At 40.7% G+C, this 26,063-nt stretch overlaps 4 protein-coding genes across 5 annotated transcripts in view; 2 read left to right on the forward strand and 2 right to left on the reverse strand.

The window, feature by feature from the left end:
• Window positions 1-3,467, reverse strand: part of ppp2r5a (protein phosphatase 2, regulatory subunit B', alpha isoform) — a 40,394-nt gene extending 36,927 nt beyond the window's left edge. Inside the window, exon 1 of one of the 2 annotated variants that reach the window (XM_032542292.1) lies at window positions 2,354-3,467. In XM_032542292.1, coding sequence (XP_032398183.1) covers window positions 2,354-2,501 — 148 coding nt within the window. In that variant the 5' untranslated portion in view covers window positions 2,502-3,467. The remainder of the gene's footprint in view (window positions 1-2,353) is intronic. The other variant, XM_032542291.1, reaches the window with a different exon arrangement.
• A 537-nt stretch (window positions 3,468-4,004) lies between these two features.
• Window positions 4,005-12,885, reverse strand: dtl (denticleless E3 ubiquitin protein ligase homolog (Drosophila)). Its single transcript, XM_032543576.1, has 15 exons — window positions 12,628-12,885; window positions 10,176-10,313; window positions 9,993-10,085; window positions 9,828-9,889; window positions 9,422-9,542; window positions 8,986-9,051; window positions 8,690-8,805; window positions 8,534-8,607; window positions 8,312-8,418; window positions 8,113-8,217; window positions 7,471-7,583; window positions 7,268-7,357; window positions 6,983-7,106; window positions 6,125-6,774; window positions 4,005-4,970 (listed from the first exon to the last, which is right to left on the reverse strand). Exons 1-15 carry the CDS (start codon window positions 12,677-12,679, stop codon window positions 4,902-4,904), a joined length of 1,980 nt encoding a protein of 659 aa, XP_032399467.1. The 5' UTR covers window positions 12,680-12,885; the 3' UTR covers window positions 4,005-4,901.
• A 719-nt stretch (window positions 12,886-13,604) lies between these two features.
• Window positions 13,605-23,742, forward strand: ints7 (integrator complex subunit 7). Its single transcript, XM_032542624.1, has 20 exons — window positions 13,605-14,253; window positions 14,392-14,521; window positions 15,548-15,694; window positions 15,880-16,017; window positions 16,108-16,154; window positions 16,629-16,828; window positions 17,014-17,136; window positions 17,225-17,342; window positions 17,953-18,087; window positions 18,204-18,301; window positions 18,792-19,031; window positions 19,233-19,370; window positions 19,569-19,775; window positions 20,541-20,735; window positions 21,006-21,109; window positions 21,231-21,299; window positions 21,779-21,911; window positions 22,261-22,359; window positions 22,839-23,024; window positions 23,338-23,742. Exons 1-20 carry the CDS (start codon window positions 14,160-14,162, stop codon window positions 23,617-23,619), a joined length of 2,883 nt encoding a protein of 960 aa, XP_032398515.1. The 5' UTR covers window positions 13,605-14,159; the 3' UTR covers window positions 23,620-23,742.
• A 1,087-nt stretch (window positions 23,743-24,829) lies between these two features.
• Window positions 24,830-26,063, forward strand: part of lpgat1 (lysophosphatidylglycerol acyltransferase 1) — a 44,221-nt gene continuing 42,987 nt past the window's right edge. The window contains exon 1 of the mRNA XM_032542625.1: window positions 24,830-25,448. The gene's annotated coding sequence lies outside the window, so the exon portion shown is untranslated. The remainder of the gene's footprint in view (window positions 25,449-26,063) is intronic.

The raw sequence follows: 26,063 nt of genomic DNA on the forward strand, positions 1-26,063 counted from the left end.
AACTACTTGACCAGGCAAGTCTCATACTTTAACTGTACTCGTTCCTCCAGTACCATAAACACTGGTGATATGCTGTTGAGGCTTGTCTATACGTGTGAGCAATTTACTCTTCAAATTTCAGGACATTTTGAATTTAAAAAAATAAAAGAAATACAAGTTGTTATGAGCAAGAGCAGAAAGTGTCAGTAACTCAAATTCAGTTTTTAGTGTGGATCAAAATAGGATTTAGTTTGTATTCTAAGTATTGCTAATATTGCATACATGTATATAGTGTTATAGGTTATGTTATATCTCTGTCTATCATTAATATACTGTAGATTAGTAAACAAAGATTAACCAAATCCCCAATCTAATATTTGCATCCCTCTGTATGATGCTAGCTTGATGTAAACAATGGAAGATGCATGCTACACTACAGTGAAATCACTTGTGTAACATGTTTAAGTACACAGTGGGAATACACACAATGTTGTGAATGGAACTTAAATACACACGGTTATAAGCAGGTGTAGCTCTGTCAGATTTAACCGCAGGCCGAAGCTTAGATTTCTCATGTTTGGCAACACTGTTGGCAAATACCAAAAGCATGTTAAAACCATAATGCCCATAGACCATTGTGTCTGTGCTTAAAAATCGCATGGGAGAGTTTGAAATATGGCTCAATATGGATAATTCTGGATATCGTAATATGATATGTGTTGTCTTTTCCTGGTTTTAAAGGCTCCATTACAGTAAAGTGATGTAACTTTCTGAACATACCACAGTGTTCTAGCTGTTCTATAGTTTCCCTTTACCCACTTCATTATGGTACGGATGATTATTTGTCAAAAAGCTCATTGTGTAACTATTTTGTGAAAGCACCAATTAACCGCCGCAATATAATCATTGAGGTATTTGGTCAAAAAATAATGTAATATTATATATTTCTTCAGTGTCCAGCTCCAGTTTGAATTAGCTTGGAGTTCAACATCCAAGTATAAAATAGTTAACTAAAATGTCAACCTGCATTAAACACTGCATAGACTAACTGCTAAATTTACATAAAAATAAAAATGTGTGTGTGTGTCACTTGCAGTTAGGAAGAATCAGGAAAGCAACACAATTCAACAAATAAATATTAAGTTAGGAACGTTTCCTTTCCAGAAGAGCAGTACTACACTTGACAGGTAGGGAACAGACTCCTTGATCAAGCCATATGCCAAACCTTACCAGGCCTCCAGCCCACATGCCCTTCTCCACCTTCAACAGACTACTGCATCCACTGACAACAGACTCTCAAAGTATTCTACTGGCGACCCATAGTCTCCCACACAATGTCACATTTTACTTGATGCGTTTTTGCTGTATAGTTTACTGCACTATTCTAAGTGCTTGTGCTTGCTAGTTGCTGCTGACAAACTTTCGTTGAACACGTCTAAAACAATCTGTAGGAAGTAACAAACTCCAAACAATCTACCTGATATTCAACAGGTAGTTCTAATTTTCTCTAGTGCAGCAGTTGTGATACCTCTTACCGGGTACTTTCCTGTCTTGTAAAGAGCTGGAATACAACTGTAGTATTGCGAGGGAGCTTTAGTATCAGGCTTGGATCAAGTAGCTTGTAACAAGCGCAAATTCTTAGCTGTGCTGAGATGATTTGGATTGCGTCTGAGAATGAATGGGAATGAGTTAGGCCTTCTCCTCCTTTGTTGAGTCATTCCAGCAATCCTGCCTCTGGCAAAGCACTTGAGTTATAATTTAACATGTTTGTACTGGAAATGGATTTGTGCACCACAAATTATAAACTTGTCAAGCCATAGTAAAAAGAAGAAGAAAAAAAAGGATTACTACACCTTTTTTCCCCCCAAATGTTCACTATTAACAGTCTGTACCAGTATCAACATACAGGAGTAAAACACAAGAAATTCATTTTGACCAATCACAGGCCTGGTGTTTTTATACAGTGTCTCTCCCCGTAGTTCCCTTCTGTGGCCTCCACAACACCTTGATGCATAAGCATAAATCCCTCTTAACCCCTTCTTAAGCATTACTCTCTACATGTATTACACTTCAATTCATAAGTGAAGTAAACTAAATGTTGAGAAAATGCAGCATGTTACACTAAGACCACAAAACTGATGTGATGCACTTGGGCAGACAGTAAACTTTGACCACTGCGTTTCCTCGTCCACCAGGTTTAGACGTGTGGCCTTCTGCGAAGCCCTGTACGTAAAACTGTAAAATATGTGCACACATTGCTTCCCCCTTGTTCATGTTGCTGCGATTCATATTACGGGCTGCACGCTAAATATTGTTGTTGCAGATCTAGCAGTAAACATAACAAAGCGCATTTATGTTCATCCTCTTACCGTACCTTTGAGCTGCGGCAGGGGTGAAAGCTCCACCGGAGCGCTCTGTGTGCGGTACTGAGAAGAGCCTTGGGATTTTCTCTGTTTCTGGGCCTTCCTCATGGACTTTCTCGTAAACCCGTCCACTTTCTCGGATGCGGAGATGGCCGACATTTTGATGCATAAACTGACGAAGACTTCAGATAAGCTATTGTATCCCTAGGCCAATTCAAATGTGTCCTCTTCTGCTCGCATTAGCACAAAAATATGAAGCCAAATGCACGACTTGAAGCTCGTCTCCTTTCCAAGTCTGATGTTAGTCTGTATGATCCAACATGGTCGCTCGGTATTTGGGTTAGACTGTGCTCAAAGACTGCATCCTTTGGGTAACGTTAACTTGTTTTCTGGAACAATTTCAAAACACGAAGCAAAAAGCTAAACTACAACTCATGATAATGGCCACAGTATAACCTGAAGTAGCAAACATAGGACAATTATCACATAAGTTTGAAAATGTCTGATGTTGTTTTTTTTACTGCTTCGTCGTGTTTGCTAAAGGTCTACCTGTTGCAAAACGTATGAAAGACATTGTGGTAAAAAGTTGCCTGAATTAATCGTAGTCTTGACAGTAGCAAACTACTGTACCGATAGGCTGCTGGCTACCTAACGTTAGCTAACGCTAGCTTGCTAAAATTAGCCGACGTTAATGTACGCCACTACGACAACAGTTTGCACCGCTGTTGAGGAACAAAAGTTACAAAAAAAGATAGTTGACCCGTTAAATTCATGTAGTTCTTCGTGAAACACCAAGTCCAAGTCTTCAAGCACTGCTTTTAATCCTAGTGAGATTTCCGCTGAGTTTATTTTCAGAAGAACTATCTGCGATCGATGAAGTTGAATTTCGCTCGACGACTGAGTCATTTAACGTTAGCACTTAAAAGTTAGCCGTGTTCACATTCAGTCGATTTGGTCTTGACTACATTCTTCGTTTGATACAGATCGACAGTTTCGTTTTCACGGCTTCCAAAAACATCGAGTATTCTTAAATACAAGAAATTGCTGGACGTCGTGTTGAGCAGGCAGCCATAAAACACTCCCAGTACAGCCGTTCGTTGTCTGTCTGACTTCACAGATCTGTGGACTGCAGAGCCTGACAGGTGTACGTCACTGACTGACGCCTCTATGGGCCAATCACAAGCAAGGAACTAAAATAATTGTAAACTTTTTAACCAATGAAGTGTCGCTGTACGGCAGCCCTGAACATGTGACATGTAAAAACAAATACGTGACGTTGTACAGTTGAATGAGGAGTGGCAGCTGTAGTATATTTTAATTATATATATTTATTCTGTATATTTTTGTGTATTTTATCAGGGAAAGTAAACATTCACGTTTTATCTAACCTAGATTCAATGGAGAGAGTGAAACATTTAAAGTAGAATAAAATTGTGGGACAGGGCATAATTGTAAAATACTATATCTAACAACTTTAATCAGCTGAGAATTGAAGCATATGGCGTACAGTATATAAGTGGGTTGTGTCCCTAGCTTTACGAAACCCTCGTTAGAAGTTGGTTAGGCATTGACCTCCGACGGTTGAAGTTAGGATAGGTCGTCGGGCAGCGAGTCTCGAATTTTCGTAAAACTAGGATTACCATCTAGACAGGAAAGACATTTCATTTGCAGACTAATTTTTTCCTTTGATATCTAATAAAACGTGTTTTACCTCTCCTTACCACTAAGAGTATCGAAATAAAAACAGTCAGAGAAGCAACCTGTAATGAAGGGTCACAAGATAAACATTGTAACACTGCATTAAATGATTAAAGTCACTTGTGTCTGACCTCCAAAACACATTTTATCAAACTTATAATATGCAACTAATAGCATGCCACACACTTTGAACACTCTTTACAATTTAATAAAATCGCACCAGAGCAAATTTGTGTCAATTAAATACAAATTAACTAAGCAACTTTGTACATATAAACATAAGTATTTGCTCAAGAAAAAAAAAAAAAACATTTTGCAGAAATGTATATATGTAACACAAAGGAAAAAGGTCAAACCCATACATGAAAAAAAAAAAAAACACAAGAAGATAAAGCAATACAGCTTAGTGAAATTCATAAAACTGCTCAAAGATCTGGATCACATAAATGGTATTTTTTTTAGTAGAATTTAAAATGTCCACACCTGCAGACAAACACTTATTCTCTGCACTTGAGGATTAATACATGGTGCACCTAAACAAATTTATTAAATCTGGGTTCTTACATCTCTTGAAGTTGCCAGGTTTGAGTAAAATAAAAGATTTACTTATTAACGTGCAACTTGATTTTTTCAACCAGAAAGTTGTGTAGGAGGCAACTGCAAAACCCATGGCCCAATTAAAATAAATAATTCAGCGTCTCGAGATGTGAAAACTGCAGCGTCAAATATTCAGAATGACTGTTTCGTCAATCTTTATGCAGCCCAGGGTCATGTACTCATGTATTATTGTCTGTGGGTTCAGGTAAAAAAAAAAAATCTAGCATTTTAAACATGCTCAGAGTATCTGACACACACAAGCTCTCACTCCAGATTAGGCCTTCTTGTAAAATACATGGAGATTTTCTTCATGGTTTGCGGTGAGCGGATTGTCTGAAAAACAAGAAACAAAAAAGGTAAACTGCAATATTCATCTTAATAGCTATACAGCACCCCCATGCATGTAAACATTAGCATAAATGAGGAGGGACAGACCTCAATTACCAAACAATCATTCCTCATGCCTGTCTTTCTATCGTGCAAAAAATGCAAAGCAGTTCCTCTTTTCCAGTAACATTCATTGAAGATACTAGAGAGTAAGCTTGAACTTCTGGACTTGCAATATTCCAAGTGAATGTGAAAAGAGGTGTCAATAACCAACACAGCCAAAAGAAATGTCAAATATTGTTCTGTCCCTACAGTGTTCATACATTAGTTACAACAGTGTTCAGTAAGTGAAGTGGTTCACTCTGCCTTAATAAAATAGTTCTGCATTATGGAAAATACACATTCATTTTCTAGCCGAGAGTCCAATGAGAAGAAATGTACAACTCTGATGTCTGTACGGTAAATACTAAGATACCACCAGCAGCCGGTTAGCTTAGCGTAGCACAAAGACTATAAAACAGGGCGAAACAATTCGCCTGGCTCTGTTGAAAGGGGATATGATGACATAAGTAGTGAACTTTAGAGGTGCTAGTTGACAGAAACAGTTGGACAGAGCTAGATTAGCCATTTACCCACCGTTTCCAGTCTTTGTGCTAAGCTAACGGCCCTTTGTTTTGGCTGTATTTTTGCCATTATTAGATAGTGGACGGTATAGATGCACACAGGAAACGTGGGGATAGCGAGGACGGGTTATGACATGCAACAGAAATCCTCCGCTTGAATTTAACCGAGGATGTTAACGCTCAATCTCAAATCTATTGAGCTTGGCTTGGTCTGGTGATAGCCACACCAGCAGTTATGTGGTTTGCATGTTAAACATTCTGCTTATCTTGTCCTTACAGATATGACAGCAATATTAATCTTATATCCAACTCCCTGCAAGAAAGCAAACAAGACTATTTCCCAAAATGTCAAACTGTTGCTTTCAGAAAGTGCTACTCCTAAAAAAGGACCTAATTATTTCTGTCTTCCATAATCTAACAGCCGTGTCAAAGACATTTTTAAGCTGACAAGGAAACAACGCCCTAACAGAGCAACGCTAATACTACTGAGAATATGTAAAACAGGTTAACTTCTGAAGCAGGGATTTTTGTGCGTACCGGTGATGCTGGTGTCTTGCCATCTTGTTTTTTAGAGGCACTGGGGCTTCTGGGAGTACTAGGGCTTCCTTGACCTTTCTTCATCTTTTGGCCCATCGCTGATAGCCAGTCCTTTGCCCCGGGAGAGCAATTCTCTTTGCCAGTCTGTCTTGATGAGACTTGCTTGTTGTCCTCTGTGTGGCAGTCTGTTTGTAGCTGGCTCTCTTGAGCGGGGCAGCAGATTCCAGACAGGGCCCGGCTTCTCTTGGCCGCAGGGTAGAGTTCAGTAACACAGTCACACTGTTCCGCACCCCCGCAGCCTGCAGATGGACCGTCACCAGTCTCCAGCCTGCGTTTGGCCCGTCGCTCTGTGGGAGAGGCACTGCTCGCCGGGCTCTGGGGACACAGGCTCAGTACCCTACGGAGCGAAGGGCTGACCTGACCAGGAGATCCATGGCTCGGTGATAACCACTGTTTGATAGAAGATGGTGTTCTCTGGCGAGCAGCAGCAGCCTTAGCACCCTGAGAAGGGGTGGGTGAGGTGGTGCTGGAGGGCAGAGGCAGGGCGGCTCCACTGGGAGCACAGGCAGCAAGCTGGGGTGACGTCAGGCCTCCAAGACTCTCTGTCCCCTGGTGCTTGGCAGGGGTTGTCTCAGCTCTGATTGAAGGCCCTTTACAAAAGCAGAAGTCCTCGTTAGTTCCCTAGGATTACTTTGAATGACACATTTTGCATTCAAGGGCAGAACAGCAGTGATTTATGACAAAGCACGTCCGCATTTCTCATGCTAAGGTAAGGAAACAATATGAAGAATAAAAAAAGTCATTGTAAAACATTGTACATGTTGTTCCAAGGCTGTTGATGGTAGTTTTAATGCTTACTAGAGGGAGATTTAGGGCGTGCCCAACCCACAAGGTTGGCCTCTCCCACTGAAGATTGTGCTCCATCCATTTCCCGGTGAAGCCTCCAGATCCGTACAGTGTGGTCATCAGAACAGGAAGCAATCTGCAAACAGAGCAGTAGGGATTATACAGAGCCTAAATCTATCTTCTTAGCCTATTAAAACAGCGCTGCTTCACAGCAGGGAAACACAAAAACCTCTGAATCATACTCAAAAAGTCTTTGAAAAACTCAAACTAGAAACTTAAAAGTGTGTTGCCTCAAACCTTAGTAAAATCTGTTGGGCACCATGCAACAGATGTCACTTCCTCGCTATGGCCTTGGAGCATCATGGGAGGATGTTTAGGATCAGAGATCTGAAATGTAAAATTAGATGAAAAATGCTAAAATGCAATCATAATCACCCTAAAACATTACATCACAACTGAATTTTCCATTTTAATAGGGCAAAATAAAATAGAGGTAGTACCTTCCAGATGTACGCGTTATTGTCACTTGAGCCACTGGCCAAGAACTGGTCATCGGGGCTGATGGTGGACTTTACATAAAACGAGGAGTTCTGGTGGCCACTGAAAACTGCCACTGTGGAGGAAAACAAATAATTAGAATCATGAAAGAAAGATTAAATTCAGAAAGCAACTGAGCCTGAAAAAAAAAAAAAAACAACAACACAAAAATAAAGTAATACAAAAAAATGACATGAACTTTCATGAGATGCAAAATGTTAAGGACTACAAAAGAATGACTAGAGAAAGACAACTGTCCTTAAGTTCATGCACTTGCAATGTGTGAGGATTAACCAGCTGATTTGTTGCTGATTAGCAGTCCGATAAGGGTTCCACATTCCTCACGACGTCACATTTTTAAAACTATAAGATATAAGAATTTGCTTGTACAAGCAAACCAAGTACCTGCATCTCTACATTTCCTCTGTCAAACAGTGCCCTCTTTCTTTACCCTCTGCTCACATGACACTTAAAACAAAGGACATTAGTTTGCAGCCAGATCTGGTGATATAAAATGGCAAGGAATTTAATTAGGGATAAACCGAAAAATGTCTATTCATCCACAGACACACAATATGTATGGTCGGAGTGGAGTCCTTGTTTACCTGGAGTCGTTTTCATTCCACTGACATTAAACATGTAGATACTATCATCGGTGCAGTTACATATGACGTTGGATCTTCTGGAGTCCAGAACAAGTCCAGAATAACCTGCAACACATACAAAACCACATTCAGTTTATTCTGGTAATTTGTATATTTCAGGTAAAAAAAAAAAAGACAGCCAGTATTGTACAAAACTAACCCAGTCGCATGCGCATGCAAGAACCCGGGTACGGGTACGTCTGCAGTGGGACAGGATCCTGACGGTGTGCGGTGTAGTTCTTCCTCAGATCCCACATCTTGATCACTCTGGTTCAGATGAATAAAATAGAGAAATGAATGTGATTATGCAATTTTATTTGCTTTGAAAGTCATTTTATACTGGCTTGCTGCGTGTTCGAAACAAGTAACAGCGGCTCCTTACCCGTCAACGGCCCCAGAAGAGATGAGAGTGTGCTGATCCCGAAACAAAACTACCGTGACACTCTGCTGGGTGTCCTGCAAGAGAGATGAGGTCCTTAAAGATCATCCTTCCTTCTGCACTGCCCTTTCCTTCATTTAAATGGTTGGAGAAACTCACCACACTGGGAGCCATGCCACGTGTGCTACTCCGTCTCTTCTTTGTTCTGGCGGGGGTGTTTGTCTCTGCTTTGTTGTGAGCACCACTGATCTGTTTCACCTGTCTGTAGAAACCATCTGAGAGGAAGATACAAACACGATCACACACACATTAAATAGCCCGACTAATCTTAATGCTTTGCCCCCATAAGGCCTAATACAGTATAACTTTATAGAAATAAAGATTGGGACTGACATACACTACATTTTACACAATACAAAAACAAAACCTTTGTAATTGAAAATTCCAATTGCTACCTTTTTTGCTGCACCTGGTGTCCCAGACCATAATATTTCCATCTCTGGCCCCGGTACAGAACACAGCTGTTTAATAGAAGACAAAGCATCAATGATGTGATAGATCAAAGCATCATTAATGCAAAGATATCAAATGTAATGTCATGCATCCACCTACTTAACATTTACTGCTACTACAAAAAAAAATGAGTTAGTTGACGGTTTATTTTCTTAGATTTTTAAATAAAGATTTCAATTGTTTTTCCTTCCTGACATACTGTATATATTAAAGGTTTTAACTGATGTGCCAATAGATGAGGGTGCATATAAACATTTCAATAAATATCCCCAAAATCCAATATCACACCACCAACACAGTAATTTCTTCTATCCTTTGAGAGAAGCCAGCGAACAAAATTGTCCCCTGCAATATAGCATGTGTTCAGTAGAAATATACCTTTCTCCTGTGGTGCGAATGAAACAGACTTAAGGCTGCAGAGGTGACCCTTGAAGCTGCCTAACAGCTCCCCTGACTTCACATCCCACAGCCTGGCCATCTGATCACCGGCAGCAGTCACCTAAGGATGACACACGACCAATAAAAAGGTTTCAAGAAGGCTTTACTTGTCAGTAAAGAGAGTTTACAAGCCGCTTTAAATGCTGCAATATGAACTAGGAGTAGATAATGAGGAAATACAAGGAGTCAAACAAAATAAAACCATGCAACATCAATATAGGAGTGAAATGTATCTATGTAAGGACCAGATATTAGATGTATTAATGTCTAAGGCATTTAAAAGATGTTACTGACATCATGATTTCAAAGTGGACTGATGGTACGGCATGCATTTCTTTGTACTTACAAAGTGAGGCTCCCCTGGTACCCAGGCTATGTCAAAAACAGCATTCTCATGTGCCAACCATTCTGCAAAAATACACACACCATGAGCTACTGATATTTCTTTATAATAATAAAAAAGAAATATACATAATAGACAGAACTACTTTTGGGGAGGTTCTACACATACCTTTGAGGAGTGGCCTTTCACGGCTCTCCGTGTTATAGATCCTAACAATGCCTTCTTCGTTAGCTACTGCAAGGATGTTCTGCATGTGCCCCGCTGAAGAGAGACACTTTGGTTAGATGGATAAATGGCAACAGCGCTGTTGTGTATCACCGGAGGGTAATATGGCGTGTACAGGTGGGTTACCAGAGGAGAAAGCCAATCCAAACGGTGGCACAGAGTCACCCAGGTTGCCATAGGAGATGTGTTCATCTTGTCGGACACACTGGTAGCCTCCCAACACAGAGCTCAGGGGGCACCTGGGCCAGGAGTCTGCAGGGAGGGCTGGGGGCATCCAAGAAGATTTTAATCAGACACTGTACGTAAACCATAACTACTGATACTTACTACTTTGTGATTTTACTCCATGGCATTCCAACACATCTACCTGATGGCTGTAGTTTCTGGAGGGTTTTTTCAGACTATATTTGACTTCTTACTTATGACTTTTAAATGAATGAAAGGCTGGGCAGTAACTCAATATTATCATGAATCGACTTTCAGTGGTCTGCTATCGTAGTGTTAAAATAATCGTCCCTTCTTAAAGCTTCAGTAGGTAACTTTTGTAAAAATGTATTTTTTTACATATTTGTTGAAACTAACACTATGTCCTGACAATGGAATATGAGACAGATAATCTGTGAAAAAATCAAGCTCCTGTGTCTCCTCCCTGTGCTCTTACTGCCACTTGCAGAAATACACCGCTCCCGGTCAGAAACAGCCAATCAGAGCCAGGAGGACTGTCTTAGCAGTGTCAATCACTCTCGTGTAAGCGCTGCTCATACCCCTCCCCCGCACAGCGCGTGCCGTGTTCAAGCTCAAGATTGCTAGTGCACTGCTGCTGTGCTAATCGCGGAGAAACAACTTTTCAGGAAAACTGCCAATTTCTCGAGTGACACCTGCTCAGAAAACAAAGACGGAAAAACGAAGAAGACCGATGACAAAAAGCGAGCTAAAAAGACAGAATTAAACCGAGCCCGAAATAAAACGAGGGTCAACATCGAGCGGCTTTTTTTCCAGAGGTGGAGGGAGCTACGCCTCCTGAAAGGATTCAACACTGATTCAGAGCTAGCGTTAGCCACATTTCTGCTTGACATGTAAGTATCCCTGCTGGGTTTGTTTCATGTTTTAAGAACTAACGCTACACAACAACGATAGCGCTGGTTACAGTATCACTGGAGATAGCGCAAATCTCATTTAACTCTGTAGCTTGTTGCCAAGTCTAACAGTTAGCTTGTAGCACGGCAGGAATGTTGCTAACTCCTTCACCCTCAGTATAAGCAATATTGTTTTGATACCTACATTTAGTAAGCCAAAATGTAGCTATGATGAAACTACTTTAATTGTGCGCTGTCCCTGTCGACGTTTGGCAAGGCATAATTCTATTTAATTTAATAATTTTTGATTATTTTTAAACATACACGTTTCCTTCCCCCTCAGGATGTAATTTGTAAATCAAATGTCTGACACACATTCTTTATGCTCCTTCAACAGGTCAGACATGGCCCCAGACACAGAGGCACGTGAAGGAATCGTCTTTCAGTCCAAATCAAAATGTTCATTATTTCCTTGTGCAGGAGTACTTTGCAAAAAAAGCTGATTTATTTTACCCATATGCAAAATAAAACTTAAGACATATTTCTAAGATGTTGTTATTCCTTGGCTTCCTCAGTGATTCATCATTCCTACTGAAAGTTTAGTTTTAAATTGATCCAAAAGGTAATTCAGTAATGTGCTGCTTTAGATCTCACAAATGAGCGATTACATAAAAAATAATTTCAAACCCTTTCATTGAATTTTTTTTTTACAGAAAGTTTTAAAAGTACAGCACACAACAGCTCTACCCTCTGAGTAAATGCCCTGTACTGTCCATGAGGATGTGGAAAGCATCGGTGGCCCTGCTTACTAGCCTGCACGTTCACGGCAGGCTCTGCTGTGGGGGAGGAGCTGTGGAGGGGGGGCTGTAGCGCAGCAGAGAGCAAGGGGGCGGGACCTGTAAGGTGTGCTTGTTCAAATTTTTAGGCTAAGTCCACGTTTACTCAGAACTCCCTACTGCAGCTTTAACACAATCTTCCATGCAAATCATTGATTACAAACAGATTCGAATTTAAAACTAACAAATTAGTTACTAGTTAGTTTTTCTCATTTTGACAGTTATAATGCAAGGGTGGAGCACAGGACATTGCATCGATCAGTTTTTTTAAATATTATTTGGCCTATATTTTTAAAAAAATATACTTATCAATATGGTGATTCCAAATAAGTTAAAGAAGCTTCTTCTTTTTTTTTTTTTTTTTTTTACGTTTATTAACGTAACATCACGTTGCATCATTAACTTAATCTAACGTAGTGAGCTAGTGTGGATCGTTACATGTACCTGCCATGGCAACAGAAACAGAAACTGACCAAATAAGATCCATCTGTAAACTGCAGTAGGATGAAAAATCTGAACTTCGCATGGCAAAAATGTGAGCTTTACATTACTCTTGATGTTAACCTAGCTTAAGTTTAGATAGCACAATAACTCACAAGGCACACCCAGTAACGTTAACCGAAAAGCCCCCCCCCCAAATATTCCCAAACACATTGATTATCTCACCATTCTGCCTTCGTCTGCCCACTCCTCTGTCCACTATTGAGCGGAAAAGCATCCCTAAACCCCAGTAGAGGACGATCCGAAATGACTTTAAATAATCCTGAAGTTTGTCAGATCGTTAGCTGGTGGTCTTTTCCGCGTTGCTGCTGCAGCTGGGTTTCCCGCGAACAGCTCGTCGCACAACAGGGACTGAATCCCCCGCTAATCTTGCGGTACGCGCTGCCATTGGTTGAATCAACCACTTCCTCTCAGCGTCACTTCCACATCCGCATCCGGTAAAGTTTGCCGTAATAAGACTAATCCATTCTTAACCTCTGATTTGGATAGAAGTATTCACGTACTTTACGTAAGTATAAATACTAACAACACACTGTAAAAATACTACATTGTCCTGCAGTGATAGTGTACCTTAAACTTTGTTACATGTGTGTTTACATGTAAAAGTGCGTAGCCTACAGCACTCAATGCAGAAAAACGTCCCCTCTGAAGGCCAATCAACTAGCCTAAATGATTAATCAACTAATCATTACAGCTGTGGCTGATTCGCTTTGGTTAGTTTAATTTAACATAACACATTTTACAGCCCCCCCCCCCCCCCCCCCCCCCCCATGTTTTTTTAGGTAGTAGTAGAAAGTGGCATTAAAACATGACTCAAATAAAGTACAAGAAGCCTACTTCAGAGTTTTCAGGGGGGAAAAGCTCTACAGTTTCCACAATTTTATTATTTTTTTGTTATCCAACAATCTAAGTGACTTCAGTAGAGATTTAAATTCTATGAGAAACAGCACAAAATTAGGAGATGAATTAGAAAATGTCTACTTGTGAAAGAAGAAGAAGAATTAAGCTTATAAATGTAATGATTTACGAGCGCTTTATTGTGAAAACCAAAGCCTGTAGACCGGAAACATTATTGCTGTAACGCTCGGTTTGAGTGAGTGACACTCCCCCGATGTACATCGAGTGCAGATTTGAGTCGCGCATGCGTCACTTTGCGACGAGTGAAGCTGTGAGTTGCTTAACTTTGCGACCAGTAACTAGCATACAAATGCTATCGAGAGCCTTCTGTAATCTCAATACAGTACAAATGTACCTACTTAACCAAGTTCGTTCACTGCTGGCTACAATTTAGCAATCAACGAATGGCGTTTAGAAGCTGACCTTAGCAATCCAACAATAATAGATAGCTAAAACGTTTTTGAAAGGACTGCTAACTTAGCTACAAGCTAGCAATCCAACGCAACAAAGGTTAAAATGGCGTTTTGAGCTAACGTTAGCGATCAAACAATCTTAGATAGCTGAAACGTTTTTGAAATTCTTCCTATTTTCTGTTATTGTTTGTAATGAGAAACATTTATTATTTCATGGATGTCAAAAATTTCAGTATGACAGTTATGCCGTAAACCGTTTAAATCTGAGCATGCGCGACTCAAATCTGCACTCCACTCAGATTGGGGAGTGACAGCGAGCACTCGCCGTCTGTTCAATGAAATGCTAACAGCTGAAGGTTTTTTTTCAAGTCAAATAACTAAACAAAAATGTCGCTTTCAACTGCACGTTCATTCTTGTCAGAGGCTTGTTATGGCGAACAAGAACTCGACGCCAATTCCGCTCTCATGGAGCTGGACAAAGGTGCGTAAGCTAGCTTGCTTTCAAATTAGCATTGGTTGTCCCCGTGTGTGTTGTGTCTTTCGTCGGCTTTGCCAAATATGAATGAATATGTGAAGTGTATCTGTTTTGTTGTGATCAGTGAAATTGCTTGAATCCCAGGGTTGCGGTCGGGGAAGCTGGGAGAGCAGTGTGAGGCTGTGGTGCTCTTCCCCAAACTCTTCCAGAAGTACCCTTTTCCCATCCTCATCAACTCTGCATTTCTGAAGCTAGCAGACATCTTTAGACTTGGGTATGGATGCTTTGTAACTCGGTGCTAAGACTCATTGACTAAATACTAATTTTGTGGATAGCTTATCTCCATTTTCGATGATTGCTTATCATACCTAATCAAAAGTATTAGTCTTTTACACGATTACAACAGTAATGCATCTTAATATTACACACACTTCTCAATAATACACAATACAATTCAACAGGACAACTAACTACATCCTGGAAAATGTTCATAAAGTTGAATGAAACAGTTTCAACAAAAAACTGAACATTATAGCTTTCATAAAGGAAGGAGTAAATGCAGAGCTGGTGTATTTCTTTCACTAACATTTCTTTTACCTAGTTGCATCTTATAAACTGACAACCGAGTACATGTCAGGTACAACTACTCAGTTAGCTGGTTACAGCTGCTTGCTTTTATCCATGTCATGTGTTAACGGAATTCGTTATTTTATTTTATTTATTTTTTGCGGTTGGTAGTACTTAGAAAGCAATTTGAAGACATTTGGTGCTTTTGATAAGAAATATTTTAAACGTTGAATAAACATACCAGGTTTTCCCCCAGAAAAGTTGTTTAGCATGGCGGCAAGTGTCTTTTTTTTTCCGGTGAGGGCACAACTTCAGACAGTCACAGACTGATGGCAGCAGTAATGTAGAGTTCCATAGTTTCTATGATAACAGAATCATGGACACAATCACACAATTGAGAAATTATTAAAGCTACAAGACAGATTCCATAGAGCCCTACATTAGATCACTGCTATAAGCTAACTGAAGATTAAAAAATATGACAAGGTTCTAACTAAGCCACCCCAATGTAACTATAGTTTAAAAACATGTCTTAAAAATAGTTCCCAGTGGTTTAGTCCCGGTGGGCTACCAGGCTTGCAATACACTGGGGGAAACCCACACATACTATATTTTAAATAAAAGATTAGAAGTAAGTAATCATTAGTAACATGTCTATGGTGTATGTGATTAGTGAAACTGGTTTTATTGCAGTACCAATCTCTGTTTCTAAAACTTGTCTCTCTGATTTTAGGAACAATTTTCTGCGCCTTTGTGTGCTGAAAGTAACTCAACAAAGTGAGAAACATCTCGAAAAGATCCTCAATGTGGACGAATTTGTTAAAAGGGTGTTTTCGGTCATCCATAGCAACGACCCTGTGGCCAGAGCCATCACTCTGAGGTAATAATGCTTAATGTACTTAATAAAAAGGACGTTTAATCTTTTGGATTAGGATTTCTAATTTAGAACGAACAGACCGACATCTGCTGATGTTACACTCCTCTTCAGTCCCAAAAGAATGAGTGTTACTTGCTTGCCAGCTTATCTGAGGCTTGAACCAGCTATTTCCCTGTTGGTTTATTCAGGATGCTTGGTAGTTTGGCTTCCATCATCCCAGACAGGAAGAATGCCCACCACAGTATTCGCCAAAGTTTGGACTCCCATGACAATGTAGAAGTGGAGGCTGCCATATATGCTGCTGCAAGCTTCTCTGCACAGTCAAAGTAAGGAAAGTTCTTGCTCCACCTGAGCTATGGTACATGTACTATACATGGTATGCTGTTTTGTATGACATAAATCTGGTCTGTTTTCAGAGACTTTGCAGCAGGGATTTGCAACAAAGTCAGTGAGATGATTCAAGGTAAAAATCTGTATTCAGCACTAAAAAGGTCACAGATCACGTTTAGAAAAACAGCTGTCTGGATTACCTTTTTTTTCCAAGTTTTGAATATTTGGTAATTCTTCCAAACAACTATCCAAAATTTCAATAACAACAAATTGAAGGCATAAACAGGTAATTAATAGTAAATGTTACCACGGATGTCATAGTTAAGACAACTTTTAGAACCTGAGCAATAACATGTGCTTAGTGGGAACAATGTAACTCACACCAAAATAAATACAGTCCATTTATAATTAAAGTAAACATGCAACTCTGAAAGTATTGTAGAGAAGTATCTGAATGTCTGTAGTGAAAGAGAGCTATATATATATATATATATATATATATATATATACACACACACTGTATATATCATTGTTCAGCAGGTAGCTGTTGGTATGCCTTATTTGTTTTGTCTTTAGAGTTATCATTCCTCCTATGTCTTAACCTCAGGTTTAGACACTCCAGTGGAACTGAAGCTGAAGTTGATCCCCATGCTGCAGCACATGCACCATGACGCCAGCCTGGCCTCAAGCAGCAGAGAACTTCTACAGCACCTAGTCAACTCTTACCCCTCCACCCCGATGGTCATCGTCACCCTGCATACCTTCACCCAGCTGGCTGCCTCCTCCCTCATCGATATCCCAAAGCAGGTAGTACCATGACAGAGCTGTAGCTCATTGATACTTGTTAAATACTGTAATGGTAGGTTCACACATAGAAATCTATATCTTTGATGTTTGGCTGTTAATGATGTAGCGTTTTGCTATTATTGTCAAATCTAAACTAGCTAACTGAAATTACTTTTTAATTGATTCCTTATTCCTTATCTCTATAGTTGCAGCTTCTCCTTCAATACCTAAAGGATGACCCCAGAAAAGCTGTGAAGAGACTTGCAACTAATGACTTGAAGCTTCTGGCTAAAAAGGCGCCTCACCTATGGATCAGAGAAAACACTCAGGTAGAGTTTCAGAGGCTGATAGTTGCACTCTAGGGTTGTCTTCATGGTTTAAAATCGGTAGGTAATTAATTGTGTTTCATCTCTGCAGACCCTGTGTGAATGTGCCCTGACCAGCCCTTACAACAGTTTGAAGCTGGGGATGTTGGCTGTCCTCTCCACCCTCTCTGGGACAATTGCAATCAAGCAGTACTTCAATAATATGACAGGTTTTGTTCACTTTAAAAACAAACTTTTCTTGTTACTGGTTAACTGGAGTCTCCCCCCTCTGGCAGTGAGAGCAAAATACACAAACACTGATGCATATGAATGCTGCATCACTGTAGCCTCTCCCCCCTTCCTGCCTGTCATGTAATTGGTAATAAAGGAAGACTGACATACTGTGTAACCAATCAGAAGAAGCAGTGCTAAGCTGTGAGGAACTGTAAGTGAGTGAGCAAGGTTGGTTAACAGAATTGTGTACTGCTCATGTAATGAGGATGATGGTGATTTTGGGGAGTTAAAAAACTACTTGTTCTGAGGACAAAAAGCTTCAGGCATCCTTCCGGTGCCACATGACAGAAACCAACTCTAAAATTCTTGTATACTGAAAAAAACGGAGTGATAGGCTTAATCAGCATTGTGTACATTTGTTTGTCAAGTGCTTGAATTTAACAGACATTTATTTATATGTTTAAGTTCCACTCTCCAGCTTTGAATATGTAAGAATTTTATTTTAACCAGGCTTTAATTGCAGGTTTCCATTGCCTTAATTTCTCATTTATTGAATAAGGGAATGACTCTCAACTGATGTGTTTTCCGCTCAAACATTCTTCTCAGGTGGCTCTTCGGTTCCCCCCCTCCTCACTGACCTGGTTAAACTGGCACAAGAATGCTGTTACCATAGCAACCTGGCAGTGGCTGCTCATGGGGTGATAGTGCTCTCAAACATTGTCATTTCCTGTCCAGAAAAAGGTTAGTTACAAGTCATGCCTTGGGTTAGGGATTGTTCTAATGCCAATTGCTCATTAATAGCTGCATCTCTCATTCACCCCACTGATGTGAAGTGTTTCTGTATCTCTCCTCCTCAGATATAGTACAGTTGGAGCAGGACACAGTTTTGGGAGTGGAGTCCCTTTTGATGCTTTGCAGTCAGGACAGCAGCCCCAGCACTCAGGCCACACTCAAAGTAAGACAACTTTATAACCACAAGGCTTTGATTGGATGAATATATCAGGAATAGGGCTCGGAGTTGAACCTCATTTGGTACCAACCCAAATGTATTCTTATCACATAATGTAGAAAACTCTCCTGTTACCTGGATTTCTTCCTCTATTGTGAGGCATTTAGGATGCAGTATTTTGACCAAAAAATGTATCCAAACTTCGTTTACATTTTTATGTTATTTAAGGCTTCCATCTTTAATATCTGTTGAACAAATTGCAACTAACAAGGGTGAAGTTATTTTGGGATCATTGCTCAATAAAGCTTATTTGTTACGACTTTATCTAACACTGGCGGACATAATATCAGCACAACGTACCTAAATCTTCTAACTCACTGCCATCCACCTCCTGGAAATGTATGTAACTATGATTGATTTACCATCAACCAGCCCTCATCCCCTTTATTACTTAATTATCCCCATCCTTAAACGTCCATTTTTGTTTCAACCCTAGACAGCCCTCACCTCATTGGTCAAACTGCTGAAAAATCGACCCCATCTCAGCCAATCGGTGGTGGAATTCCTGCTCGGCCAGCTCCACTTATCCTGTGACTCTTCTCGCGTTCTCATGTGCCACGCTCTGGCAGCCATCGCCACCCACCTGCCGGTGTTGGGCGACGGCATGCTGGGAGATCTGGTGGACCTCTACAGAGTGGCCAGTCACTCCTCCACTGACAAGCAGCAAGAGCTTCTGGTGAGAGATTGTGCATGAGTCAGCTGCTGTTCAGACAGTAAATTAAAGCTTTAAGAGTCTCACAACACTTAAGTGTAGCTTTTATGTTTTCAGCACAGGAGACTCACAACAGCATTTACATGACAATTAATTAGTACATGTGAACTAGATGACATTGCATTCAGCTCATAACACTCACATCTCCCAATGTGATTGCCGCAGGTTTCCTTGGCAACAGTGATTTTCGTTGCTAGCCAGTCGTCTCTGTCAGCCGAAGTGAAGACTGTCATCCAACAGCAGCTGGAGAATGTTGCTAATGGCTGGACGGTGTATCGCATCGCACGACAAGCCTCACGCATGGTAATCTCTTCTGCTTGTACATAACCAGAGCTATACTATAAAATGGCTTAAAGTCTTTTGTAGCACTGGTAAAGGTCTTCCTAGGCAGAAGCATTTATTTGTTTAAATTAAATGGTGTCAAGAGCTGAAGAAGCCACAGACATTGCACTGCCAAATCCTGCACCTGAAAAATAATGAAAAATTATCATTAATCTGCAGGGATGCCACGAGTTCTCCAGCGAGCTGTACCAGAGTCTGCGGACCCGTGTAGCATCAGAGCACTTCTACTTCTGGCTGAACAGCCTGAAGGAGTTTTCCCAGGCAGAGCAGTGCCTGAGTCACGTGGAAGACGGAGACTACAGTGGAGCCATGAGCGCCATCGCCGAGGCCCTACGCTCCTACCAAAAGGGCATTGCGTCCCTCACAGTCAGTTATCTTTCAGGCATCTGCTTGTCAAAAAACATGAATACAATTCTTCTTACTACTTCACCAAGAAGCTTAAGGCCGTTTTTACAGTTGATGCATTCAAGCGCGTGCGCCAATATGACATCAAAATGACGTAGATCTCGCTGGCACGCCAGGATTTTGAGTCCGCATCCAGAGGTCATCAACCACTCTATTTTTTTCAGTGGCAATGCAGAAACAGGAAGGCTGAACAAGCTCAAGGGCAACCGGATGCTAGAACTCTGAGTGACTGCAAGTCTCTCTTGTAAACTTACTGGGTTAAGATGAGGTCTTTTATGGTGAAAGAAAGGCTTGATCCAACGAAGTAGGTCATCGAATCAAATCGGAGCATTAACGGCAATACTGCTCCCAGTTCTGCCGTTGTTTACCTTTTTCTTCTTCTAGTCCATAGAAATAGCAAAGTCAGTAGCCTTTGTTCATTAGCGACACCTTTGTGCAACTAGTGGCGTGACCAACACGCTCAAGTATAAACAGTTACAGCGCTCCCATGACGTCACATTTGTGCACGCCAGCTCGGCTGTGACCACTGTAAAACAGCCGTTAGCTGCTCATGCTCCGTCTGCAGACTCTTGCTATGAAAGCCGATTTCATGGCATCTTAAATTGTTAATGGATTAAGTCACCTAATACCTGATCCTAACTTGTTAGGTGTCAACTCAGTGAGACCTATGTCAATCTTCACCTGTGGTGTTGGTGTGCTGTTATCTGATTAATCCCTCCCCTCCAGGCTGCCAGCACTCCTCTGAGTCCGCTTACATTCCAGTGTGAGTTCATCAAGCTGCGGATTGACACCCTGCAAGCCCTGTCACAGCTCATTTGTACCTGCAACAGCTTGAAAACCAGCCCTCCTCCTGCCATTGCCACCACCATCGCCCTAACCTCAGGCAATGACCTACAGCGGTGCGGCCGCATCGCCTTGCAGGTAAAACACTTGGTAGTGTGGTAGTTACAGTCGGTCTGCACCTGCAGGAAAGGGGTCCTTTTTCCAGTGAGGAGGTAGTCATGTTGTAACAACATGCCATAGCACACCACATACTCACCAAATACTAGATGGCATCAATCAATTTGTGAACGTGTAGGGGAAGTTTTGACACATTCTTAATCAGGACCTATACTTAATGTGAGGAAATAAGGTGGTTAATGGCCCAGGTGTCCAAATGTAGTTACTCATCAGTGTTTTTCTTTTTCCCAGATGAAAGTATGTATGGACGAGTTCAGAAGTCTTGCAGCTCGCTACGCGGATTTACACCAGTCGTCATTTGACGCTGATTATGCCACCCTTCGCAATGTGGAGCTGTATCCTCAAACATGCCTCAGTCACGTCGCACTTTTGTCTTTTTTGACAACCCTGGTTTCTCAGCTGTAATGTCTTCTTTCTTCAATGTCGGCCATTTTTCTTTAACTGTTGACTGCTCAGACAACAACAGAGCTGTTTGCTTGTCTCCCATGTTATAGAAGCGCTGATACTGGACCCACAGGCAGCCAGGTGAGAGCTGTGATTCACAACAATGTGAATGATCTTGTTTGGTGTTTAGAAGAAATTTTAAAAATTGAATTTAATCTAGATTTCTTTAAGTACCATTTCCAATATTTAACTTGGGTTAGAGGATTTTCACTGGCTTGACATATGAGAACAGGTGTCTGTGGCAGACTGCCAGTAAAATGTGAGGGGAAATGTCAAGGTACTTTAAATGTATCATATTGAGTTTGTCAAAGAATGCAGACATGCATTAACCAACGACAGAACGGAATGTATATTTTGTAAGCTGCACATTTGACGTAAATTACACCGTCATATAGGTAAATGCATTTTATTTAATTTACGATAAAAAGGTTTTTTTATTGTACCATGTTCTTGAGGGTTTTTCTTCTATTGAAAGTGCTTCGCCATAACACAAATTGCCCGAAGGCATTCTTCTGGCAGACGTTTGTCTGTAACAGGTTCTCTCGCTTTCTGTAATCTAGTTTTCAGGAGTATGGCACTCTGGGGTCGGTCCAGACAGAGAGTGAATATGAGCGACTGATGATGTCAGTCTTCAGTCGTGTGTTGGAGGAAGTGGAGGGCCTCACCAAGAAACACCCTCCTGTTTCGCACCTGGTAAGATTAATGTAGAATACCTTGTAAGTGACTTACGCTAACAGTTTAGCTGCATGGTGTCCAGATTGGCATATGACTGACAAATGCTCTGCTTTTATCTAGTATAATATATGTAGTGTATTTGAATTCAACTTTTTTTGCTGTCATGCTTATTCTTGTTGTCTTTGGAGTTTGTTTTTAATTAATTTTAGATAGTTTTGGACTCACTTATACTTGTTATGCTTCTTAACTGGATATTGTCTACACAGACAGCTTGGCCTGTTAATGTTGTATTTTAATCTCAACAAGACTTTAACCTGAATATTATATTTTTTTTGAATGACAAATTGCTCTTGTCAACAATTTGCAGCATACAGGCTGTCTCTGTGATGCTGTCATAGCTTTGCTCAAGGTCCCGCTGTCTTTCCAGAGGTATTTCTTCCAAAAGCTCCAGTCAACAAGCATTAAGGTACAGTAACTTTTTAAAATGACTTTAATTAGAAAACTACAAAACAGTGTGCGTCCCAATTCATGCCAAAAAGAATGTAAGACATTATTACGATTGATAGAGCTCACTGTACTACTTTCTATGTACTACTAAGTAAATATGTGTATTACTAATGTATGAGGGCTATGATTCATCTCAGATAAATAAATGTGTTACACTTCACAACTTCCTCCTTGTAGTTTTATTAGATTTACATACCCTCAGGACAACATAAGTGTACAGGATGACTTTGATTGTTAATAACCACTTCAACAAAATGAAGATTGGGAAAGCCTCTTAACTCTGTATTAATATGACCATATAAAGATCAACCTTTTGGCAAACTCCCGTAAACCTGTTTCAACATACAGTGCAAAGGAACATACAGAACAGTTGCAGCTATATACAACAGTCTCTTTAGCTCTGTTAATGCTGACCAATGTACATCTTTATTTTTCCAGCTCGCCCTCTCTCCTTCCCCACGAACGCCGAGTGAACCGATCCCAGTGCAGAGCAGCCAGCAGCTCACTCTAAAGGTGGAGGGGGTGGTGCAGCATGGTACAACGCCAGGACTCTTCCGGAAAATCCAGTCGGTCTGTCTCAATGTGACTTCAGTCCTCCAGAGCAAGACAGGACCTGACTACAAGGTATTGAGTGTTCGCCTTCATCTTTGGTTACTGCTCAGACAGTTAGGGAAATGTAAATATTTGAAAAACATAGAAATCTGAACTCCATTCTCCTGTGCTATTATTATACCGTATATTCTCCAGAGTATTTTGCTCTTTGGTCCATGTATTGAAGCTCATACCTGGTATTTTTAGCCGGCGTAAGCAGTGCAAACACAGCTACATACTGTGTTTATTCACAGATAATGCTAGTTCTGACATTTGTGCCCCAATTTGTTGTGTTGCAGCTCCGATGATAAGAATCCCTAATTTGCCTTGTTTTACCCCTTTTTAGATTCCACTCGACACTAAAACTAATGAGATCGAGCAGCGTGTAGAACCTCACAACGACTACTTCAGCACCCAGTTCTTGCTAAATTTCTCCGTCTTGGGCACTCACAGCGTCACTGTGGAGGCCTCTGTGGTGGATGAGAGTGGCATCGAGTGGAAGACCGGACCCAAGACGACTGTGTCAGTCAAATCCCTGGAGGATCCTTACTCCCAGCAGCTGCGTCATCAGCTGCAGCAGAGTGGAGCTCAGCCTGCTCCACAGAGGAGTGCATACGCTCGCTTCTAGCGGATGTTCTCAGTGCTTTAGTGTCAACACCGTTTTAGCTTGTGTACTTGACCTGTTTTGTATTGTGGAAAATGAATATGTACATTACACAATCAATGATTAAAAGACCAGATTTAATTTTAACACTGCACATTAATTTTAACCCCAAAATATTGTTGACCAGCTATAAAGGACACACAATAATATAGTTTAGACATACGACCCAAAGGCCACACATTTTTGGCTTTAAATATAATCTGATGGTAAAGATTTCCAGCATAATAATTGGCCACCAGTAAAAGGAAAAAAATGCTTTATTTTCTTGTCTATATTTTTATCCAATAGTATTTCATTAAGGACAATTTAGTATTGGAAGAGATTGGATTTACCATATCATCTATTCTTCATAAAGTGTAATAACATAAAGAGCCGTCAGGGGGCAGACCAAAGTCATTAAATGGACATTGGCTGAAAAGCACTCAAACCTTACATGTAAATTCCAGACTTGTCAGAATTACTATATTGAAATTTAAGCATTTAGACTTTTGGAAAAGATAGTTTTATGTTCATTCCTACAGTGTAACATTTAATCTACGAAATAGAATGTATTTGTTTTTTCCCCCAACATTGACACTCTAAACTATCTCACATTCTTAAATACAGTAACATAACATAATAATCATCATCATAATAATGAAGATGATGATAATGATGCAAACTCCAATAGCCCACGCTGTTTCCGGATAAATGCATTGATTTTAACGAACACACGCATACACACTGGTGATGTAATCTGGAAAAAACTCGCTGCCGGGAATGAGTCGAGTCCAGATGATTTAAGATGAAGTCATAAGATTTTGTCTAAATAAGAAAAGCGTTCTTGTCCCTAAAACCATCAACGCTTGACATCAGAGAGTCTGCGCACTTAACGGCTAAAAGCTGGCGTCAGGTGAACACGAGCGCCAAGTGAGAAAGAATAAAAATAGAAGTTCCGCATCTGGTTTTCAAAATTAAACGTTAACTAAACATGCAATGTGATATTTCTGTATACCTTCAAAGAAATCCATTTTAAAATCTTACCTATCGTTGAACGTAAGTAGAAGCAAATTCAGAGGATGGCTTTCTTCAGATTGATCATTTGGCAACATTAAAAAAATCCAACGCTCATTCGTGTAAATACATTGAAATATTGAATCGAAAACGACCACTGAAATGTGACCCTTTTATTTTGAAGGTAAAGGAGACACTTCCGCACTAAGCCTTTTGATCTTTTGTGCATATTGACTCTGTGTGAATCGTCTGGAGAAACATAACGGGTTCTGCCAGCATAGGAGCAAAAAAAACCGCTGTTCTTCATATTTGATGTGCATATGTCGTTTAGAGTTTGTGTTTGCGTTTTTGTAACCAGCAACGTTGATCCCAGGCGCGGCCAAAACCGCCTCTCGTCGTTATTCGCTAATGGGGCTCAGTAGCTAGCTAGCTAACTTGACGATGATGATGATGCATCAGTGGAATTATCCCGGTGTCTCTGACTGAGATGGAGCCAGCGACGCTCAAGTGGAGTTGCTTGCTAGCTAGCTAGCAAGCTAACGGTGCCCGCCGGGGTTCACTGTGCACGAGCAGCCCTGGATAACGTTAGCTAAATGGGTGCTACTGCAGCTTATCACACAGGGTTTGTTGTAACGTTACGAGACATTATCACCCACAGATTTGAGAGAGACTGACCATGCCAACTAGCAAAATATGCTAACTTGACCGTTTCGGTTAGCCACACGTGACACCGTTTATCTCACTCAAACAATTAGCTACATTCTCTGGCCGCCCTTGGATGCTCCAGTGACATTAATTGGGTGAGTAACATGAGCAACCAGACCTTTTACTAAATTACAGGGCTGTATTTTGAATGAGAACGAATGTTGCGCTTTGCACCAGCCTGCAGACATCCGAGTTTGGTATTTTCTCATAAAATATCTGAATACTTTAGCTTCTTAGCTATCTCTGTTATGTGTGTCAGTGTGTTTAGCAGTAATGTTATATCCCACAGTTGCCATACCTCACATATTTCTTAACATCTGTCCGTTATGCTAACTCAGCCTACTGCTAGCTAGCATGTCTGTGCTCGACCACGTCCCTTGCGACTGGTCCTTTTATGGTCCTTTCTTTACATGCGTTAACGTGACTGCAAAGTCTATGCAGCTAGTTAGCCGACAGTCACAAACAAAACAAATAGCCACAGTTCAGAATGAATCCCTTAAATAGTCATCAGCAGACCGCGTTCACTACGCGTGTGTTACATTCAAATGCCGTTAAATAGCCTCACCCTGGCGGAAACCTGTTAACGGCAGACACAGTATGCCGTAACATGGGGTTATTTGTGGATTTGTGTCCTGTTTCGAGCTTGGTTTGTTTACAGTAAGGATAAGGTTGTGTCCACACTTGGCTCGATTAGTCTTTTGTCAAACAAA

Source organism: Etheostoma spectabile, chromosome 18 (assembly GCF_008692095.1).
Source record: "Etheostoma spectabile isolate EspeVRDwgs_2016 chromosome 18, UIUC_Espe_1.0, whole genome shotgun sequence".
Lineage (NCBI taxonomy): Eukaryota > Metazoa > Chordata > Actinopteri > Perciformes > Percidae > Etheostoma > Etheostoma spectabile.